This window comes from Arachis duranensis, chromosome 3 (assembly GCF_000817695.3).
Source record: "Arachis duranensis cultivar V14167 chromosome 3, aradu.V14167.gnm2.J7QH, whole genome shotgun sequence".
Classification (NCBI taxonomy): domain Eukaryota; kingdom Viridiplantae; phylum Streptophyta; class Magnoliopsida; order Fabales; family Fabaceae; genus Arachis; species Arachis duranensis.
The window spans coordinates 13,542,959-13,550,803 of NC_029774.3; the positions used below are offsets into that span (position 1 = coordinate 13,542,959).

General features: G+C 35.9%; 1 protein-coding gene across 1 annotated transcript; it reads left to right on the forward strand.

Moving 5' to 3' along the window:
- Positions 1-384: 384 nt before the first annotated feature.
- On the forward strand, positions 385-2,119 carry LOC107477727 (membrane metalloprotease ARASP, chloroplastic). Its single transcript, XM_016097783.3, has one exon. It carries the CDS (start codon positions 499-501, stop codon positions 1,867-1,869), a length of 1,371 nt encoding a protein of 456 aa, XP_015953269.1. The 5' UTR covers positions 385-498; the 3' UTR covers positions 1,870-2,119.
- Positions 2,120-7,845: the final 5,726 nt, after the last annotated feature.

The window sequence follows — 7,845 nt, forward strand, 5'->3', positions numbered from 1 at the left end:
AAAATATAAAAATATTTTTTAATTTAATAAAAAAATGACTGAACAAGTACAACCGGGCCTATTGAGATGCTAGTAATAATAATGATAAAAGAAATATCGGACCTGGACCTACTATATTTTAGGCTTACCTACTAGTTGCGATCCAAATACAGAAAAAGGCTTAGCTTCTAATCGTGGACATAAAACTGATGTGATTAAATTCTGCCCGAAAAAAAAAAATTAGAGTTGAGGTTGAAACTTGAATGGAAACCTGGTTAAAAAAAAAAAAAGAAAAAACCTTGAATGGAAACGACAGAAACAAACTTGTGGGAAATAGGAGGAAGACATGTCCCTCACTTCTCATCCACAGGTCAAGAAAACACACGGGAAAAAAAAAAGAAAAGAAAAAGAGCATGAATTATCCAAACATGTTCACCAGCCTCCTGGCACCAGAACCAAGCTTTTTTATTCCTTTTTATTTCTTCGTTATTATTACACCATCCAAATTCCACAGAAGCCATGGTCATATACCTGTCTCCTTCTCCTCCTTCACATTCTTCCACTTCCATACTCAGATTCTCAAACTCAAGGACACCCATTTCGGATTCTTCCTTCAAGCCCAAACCCCATTTCTCAATACCACTTTTTTCTCACTCTTTTGGCTCCAATTTTTCAACTTTAACATTCAAGAAGCAGTTATTGAATCACAATAATAGTAGTGGCCGGTTCACACATGGAAACAGGGTTGATTTCAGGACCTTGGCTATTCCTGGGTTTGACTATGGAAACTTTGAAGGTCCTCAATCTGTTCTTGAAGCTGCTGCTGTTCTAACAGCAATCATTGTTGTTCATGAAAGTGGCCATTTCCTTGCTGCTTCACTTCAAGGTATCCATGTGAGTAAGTTCGCTGTTGGGTTTGGTCCAATTCTAGCTAAGTTCAATTCAAAGAATGTTGAGTATTCTATTAGAGCTTTCCCTCTAGGTGGATTTGTTGGGTTCCCTGATAATGATCCTGAAAGTGATATCCCTGTTGATGATGAGAATTTGCTTAAGAACAGGCCAATTTTGGATAGGGTTCTTGTTGTTTCAGCTGGTGTTATTGCCAACATAGTGTTTGCAATTGCTATAATCTTTGTTCAAGTTCTCACTGTTGGTTTGCCTGTTCAAGAGGTTTTCCCTGGTGTTATGGTTCCTGATGTGAAACCCTTTTCAGCTGCTTCTAGAGATGGATTGCTTCCTGGTGATTTGATTCTTCAGGTTAATGGTAGTGAGTTTCCAAAACCGGGTCCTAGTTCTGTTACTAAGGTTGTTGATGTTATCAAGAAGAACCCCAAGAGATATGTTTTGCTTAAGGTTAAGAGGGGGATGCAGGACTTTGAAATTAGGGTCACCCCAGATGAGAATTTTGATGGGACTGGTAAAATTGGTGTTCAGTTATCACCAAATGTGAAGATTGAAAAAGTTAGGCCAAAGAATCTTGTGGAAGCTTTGAACTTTACTGGGAAAGAATTTTGGGGTCTTTCTTCTAATGTTTTAGATGGATTGAAGCAGACATTCTTGAACTTTTCACAGTCTGCTGGTAAGGTTTCAGGTCCTGTGGCGATTATTGCTGTCGGCGCTGAAGTTGCGAGATCAAACATTGATGGTCTTTACCAATTTGCTGCCATACTCAACATTAACCTTGCTGTTATTAACCTCCTTCCCTTGCCTGCTTTGGATGGGGGTTCGTTGGCATTGATCTTTATCGAGGCGGCCAGGGGTGGGAGGAAGCTACCTTTGGAAGTGGAACAACGGATAATGTCGTCCGGAATCATGTTTGTTATACTTCTGGGGTTATTCCTCATTGTTCGCGATACCTTAAACCTTGATATTATCAAAGATATCTTGTAATTACATATGGACCTTCAAAAAGTGATTTCATGATTTTCTTTGGCACATGCGGTTGGACCGGATTGGAAGCCAGTGATGTATCCATATAGTGGAAGATTAGATCATTGTAAATGATTTGAGGTAAGTTTATTCCACCAAGGATGTTATTTGAGAGTGGGATCTCTTTGTCACTAATTCATTGAGGATTGTATTTGTGATCCTGGAATATAAACTTACAAGTTACAAATACTAGCTTTGTTTATGAACTTCACTGCAGTTCTTCTGGATTTTCATGAGGTTTATCATTAGTAGTATGGTTCTGCACGAATTCCCTTGCTTATTTTATATCCAAATTCTCTGCATATGTAGATATGATTGAATTGGCTATTTGCTTATGCTTTGGTAAGCCTTAATCAATAGAGAGTGAAATCCGTTCTTAATAATGATCTTGATCTAGTTTCTTCTTGAATTGATGCAAACTGCTGAATTTTATTTTCTGCTTAATTAATTTATTTTGACCTAATAGAATTAACTTTGTTAGCACGTTACATATGCTGCTCAACTTTATGAACATTTCCAACTAGTGTGTAATTTTCTTGTTAAATGAAATGAACTCTGGAACAAACATACTGAGTTTCCTTCATCTGTCTGGTTAGCTAACCAATTAGGGTGTGATTAGAGTCAAGTTTTGGAAGGAAAATGATGCGACGGTAAGGATTTGAAGAATAGAAGATCTTCAACTTTTCCAAAAATCAGAACTTGTAAAAAGCTATAGTGGAACAACTATGAAAACCTTATGTTACATTTGAATATTGCACAAAGATGTATAGACAAAGACGGATATTTCGGTTGACTTGCTGTTGAATAGGTTGAGCCACTAAACTAATAAACCAATAACTAGAGTGGTTTGACGACGGATATTCCCACTCTCAAAAATTACAAAAAAAAAGTACATGAATTTTCTATCGAAACTTGCTACTATTTCTACAACCAAACAAATTTATGTTTCTATTATCTCTTCATTTCTGTCTCAGAGATGTACAAACACAAAATAAAGGTGAGAAAGCAGAGAAGAAAGGATTCAAAAAGTGGAAAGTGGAGATTGCTTCTCCAAGATGTATATTCTAAGTAGGAGGAAGGAGTGCGAAAATGAACGGAGGAAATGCTCTTTAGAGGTGTATGCAAGGCTTAGAAATTTCAGCTCATACAATCCATATCCCACTTAAACTTTGAAAATATGACACTATTCTAAGCAGATGATTTCTTTATTTTTTTTTTGAGTGAACAGATCCTACCAATCAAAAGAAATGGGAAGTAGTTGTTGTTCATTTACATTGTGATGACAACCTTCGGCTTAATCAATATTGAAAAATTATTGAGCTCAAAATGACAGTCAGTCCCTACTTTCTTGTGATAGGCGATTTTAATGCCATCTCCGCTATCATAAGAAAGAGGGAGGATGATACGGAACGTAACCCAAGATAAGATGGAAGATAAAAAAAAAATGGACTCCTCTATTTCAATTTGATTTAACAGTTAAGGGAGTCAGTCTCTACTTTCTTGTGATAGGCGACTTCAATGCCATCTCCGCCTATCATGAGAAAGAGGGAGGATGATACGGAACGTAACCCAAGATAAGATGGAAGATAAAAAAAGGACTCATCTACTTCAATTTGATTTAACAGTTAAGGGAATCACTCTACCTCACCTGTTCACATCCAAGTTTCTCAAAGAAATTCAAAGAAAATTTCATTCATCAAATTAAAAAAAAAATGGCTACCAGGTTTTAGAGGGTTTTTATACCTCTTAAATTTAAAACCCTAACTCATAAATTCACTAGAATAAAAAAATGGACCAAATCATAACTGGGCCTAAAACAAATAAACAACAAAAATAAAATAAACATAAAATAAATTCTAAAAAAGTGATGTCTCTTTTAATTCATTTTGACTAATGAGAATCTTCAATGCATCTTGTAAAATAGTAAGACGTTTGACTTTTGTTAATCATTAATTATTGTCTTGCCCAATTCTTGATGCATCTCCTAAACACATGATTTAGCCATGTTTGTAAAACCTTCTTTTATTCTCTTAGTTGTTGCTCTTGTAATTGGATCAATTGGCATATGACAGTTCTCAGTTTGTCCCACAAGGCTCGTATCATTCACTCCTTCCTGCAAAAGATTCGTCCTTGAATCTGCATCCAAATCAAAAGGAGATAGGTCAGAGACATTAAAAGTAACTGATACATTATACTCACCTGGAAGGTCAATCTTGTAGGCATTGTTATTGATCCTTTCGAGCACCTAAAATGGACCATCACCCCTAGGGTCTAATTTGGATTTTCTTTGAGTAGGAAACATCTCCTTTCTCAAATGAACCCATACCCAGTCACCAGGTTCAAAGACAAGTTGTCTTCAACCTTTATTCACCCGTTAAGCTATCAACTTATTTTTATTTTCAAGCAACTCATGTGCTTTCAAGTGCATTGCTTTAACCTTTTCAGCTTTACCTTCTGCATCCAAGCTAACAAGATCACTCAAAGGCAAAGGTAATAAGTCCAAAACAGTTAAAGGATTAAAACCATACACAAGTTCAAAAGAAGAAAAACCAGTAGAAGAATGAATCATTCTATTATAAGTAAACTCAATAAAAGGTAAACAATCTTCCCAAGTTTTCAAATTCTTACCAACAACAGCACGTATAAGGTCCCTAATATAGAACTACTTCAGTTTGACCATCAGTTTGAGGATGACAAGTAGTAGAGTATAATAATTTTGTGCCTAATTTACCCCATAAAACTTTCCAAAAATGACTCAAAAATTTTACGTCACAATCAAAAACAATAGTTTGGGGAACGCCATGTAAGCGCACAATCTCTCTAAATAACAGATGAGCAATATTTGTTGCAACATCAGATTTATGGCATGCAATAAAATAAGCCATTTTACTAAATCTGTCTACCACAACAGAAATGCTATCTCTACCTTTTTTAGTTCGAGGTAAACCAAGAACAAAATCCATAGAAATATCAATCCACGGATGTATAGAAACAGGTAAAGGGGCATACAAACCATGTAGTAAAGACTTAGATTTAGCCTATTTACATGCAATACACTTAACACAAAATTTTTCAACATCTCTACGTATGTGTGGCCAGTAAAAATATTTAGATAATACATCTAATATCTTATGCACACCAAAATGACTCATCAAACCCCGATTATGTGATTCAAGAATAAGTAAGACCCTTATAGAACAAGCAGGCACATAAATTCTATTTCTACGAAACAGAAAACCTTCATGTCTATAAAATTTGTTAAATGTACTATGTTCACAAGAGGCATAAATAGCAGAAAAGTCAGAATCAGTTACATACAACTCCTTTAAAAACTCAAATCCCAATAACTTAGAAGTAGTGTAGTAATCAAAACATACCTCCGAGATAAAATATCAGCAAGACATTATCTTTACCTTGTTTAAAGGCAATCACATATGGAAATATTTCAATAAATTTCACCCATTTAACATGTCTTTTATCAAGCTTACCTTGTCCTTTTAAGTGCTTCAAAGATTCATGATCCGTGTGAATCACAAACTCCTTAGGTAAGAGGTAGTGTTGCCAAACCTCTAAAGCCCAAACCAAAGCATATAATTCTTTGTCATATGCTGAATATTTACGCTGAGCTAAATTCAAATTTTCACCGAAAAAGGCAATGGCTCGTTTTTCCTGCATTAAAACAGCACCTATACCAATTCCAGAAGCATCACATTCAATTTCAAAGGTTTTATCAAAGTTAGGTAAAACAAGAATAGGAGCAGAACACAAACAGTCTTTTAGGGTATGAAATGTAATTTCTTGTTCCCTTTCCCATTTAAATCCAACATCCTTTTTTATAACCTCTATGAGAGGCACAGCAATGGTAGAATTTTTTTTTTTACAAATCTTCTGTAAAATCCAGCTAACCCATGAAAACTTTGTACCTCAGAAGCATTTTTAGACGTTGGCCATTCACAAATAGCCTTTACCTTTTTCTCATCAACTTTAATTCCACTCGCACTCACAACAAAATAAAGAAAGATAACTCGATCAATAAAAAAAATGCACTTTTTAAGATTGGCATATAATTTTTCTTTTCGAAGCACTTCCAAAACAGCTAAAACATATGACAAGTGGTCATCCAAACAAGTGCAATAAATGAGAATATCATCAAAATAAGTAACTACAAATTTACCCAAAAATTCTCGCAAAACATGGTTCATTAGACGCATAAAAGTACTAGGTGCATTAGTTAGCCCAAAAGGCATTACTAACCACTCATATAACTCATGTTTTGTTTTAAATGCAGTCTTCCATTCATCCCCCGGTTTCATTCTAATTTGATGTTACCCACTTTTCAAATCAATTTTAGTAAATATGCATGCACCATATAACTCATCAAGCATGTCATCTAACCTAGGGATAGGATAACAATTCTTTACCGTAATTTTATTAACTGCACAACAATCCACACATATTCGCCAAGTACCTTCCTTCTTTGGAACCAACAAAACTGGTACAGCACATGGACTCATACTCTCCCTGATGTGACATTTGGCTAATAACTCCTTCACTTGTCTTTAAAGCTCCTTTGTCTCTTCAGAATTATTCGTATAGGCTGGTCTATTAGGAATGCTAGCACCAGGAATAAAATCAATTTGGTGCTCAATCCCACGTAATGGAGGCAAACCACGTGGCACGTCAGTAGGAAAGACATTGGTAAATTCCTGCAACAAAGAGACAAAGCTATTTGGCAAATTTGGGTTAAGGTCAGTGTCAAAGAATAAAGTATCTCTAAACTAAACTATAAACAAAGCTTTCTTGCCTATTAAAGCACTCTTTATGTCTCTCTCTTTTGCAAGGAAACACAATTTGCTCTCAACTTTCTTAATTTTTTTTGTATTTGCACTACTCTCATGACATTGACTCTTTTCTTTCTTTTCACTCACCTTTGAGCCTTTTGCTATATTCTTTTCTCTCATAGCCTATTTTCTCTCATATTTTTTTGTGATCTCACATCCCATGTTCCCTTTGGTGTTCTGTTGAAGCTTTAACTGGTCAAGGTAAATCTCCTTAGGCGATAAAGGAGCAAGAGTGATCTTGCGACCATTAAAATCAAAGGAGAACCGATTCGTGTGACCATCATGAAATGCTCGACGGTCGAACTGCCAAGGTCTCCCCAATAACAAATGACAAGCTTGCATTGGCACCACATCACACAATGCCTTATCAACATACTTTCCAACAGAGAATGCAATTGTCACCTGTTTGTCAACCTTGATCTCTCCACTGTCATTCAACCTCTGCAATGTATATGGTTTAGGATGTCGAACACATGTCAAACCCAATTTCTCTACCATAAGTGTACTAGCCATATTAGTCCAACTCCTGCCATCAATAATCAGACTACACACTTTTCCACCCACCAAAAATCTAGTGTGAAAAAAGATTTTGGCATTGCTCTAGGCTATCTTCTTTCACCTGCAAATTCAAAGCACGTCTAACAACAAAAGATTCACCATGGACTGCATACTCAACATCACCATCAGAAAAATCTTCCAAAGATGGCATACTATTATTATCAGAATCAGACACAATATCATCTCCTCTAATAACCATCAATCTCCTGTTTGGGCAATCACTAGCATAATGACCCATACCATGACACTTGAAGCATTTAATATCTCGATGTCTAGAAGTAGCAGAAGAAGAGTTAGAATTACCTTTCTTCTTCATAGCATCAAACAATGCATTGGGTTTAACACCCTTAGTCTTTGTTGTGTCAACACTACGAGACTCCTACGTTGAATTAGCATGAGATAATCTTCTTGGTGCTCTTCTTTGTTGTTGTCTCTCCACCTTCATTACCATACTGACCAAATCTTCCATCTCCACATAATGATGTAACTCCACCACATCAGTAATTGCTCCATTCAAAACACCTACAAATCGTGCCAT

What these genes read in the sequence shown, in the direction of transcription:
- LOC107477727 (XM_016097783.3), top strand. Translation starts at nt 499, where the DNA reads ATGGTCATATACCTGTCTCCTTCTCCTCCTTCACATTCTTCCACTTCC.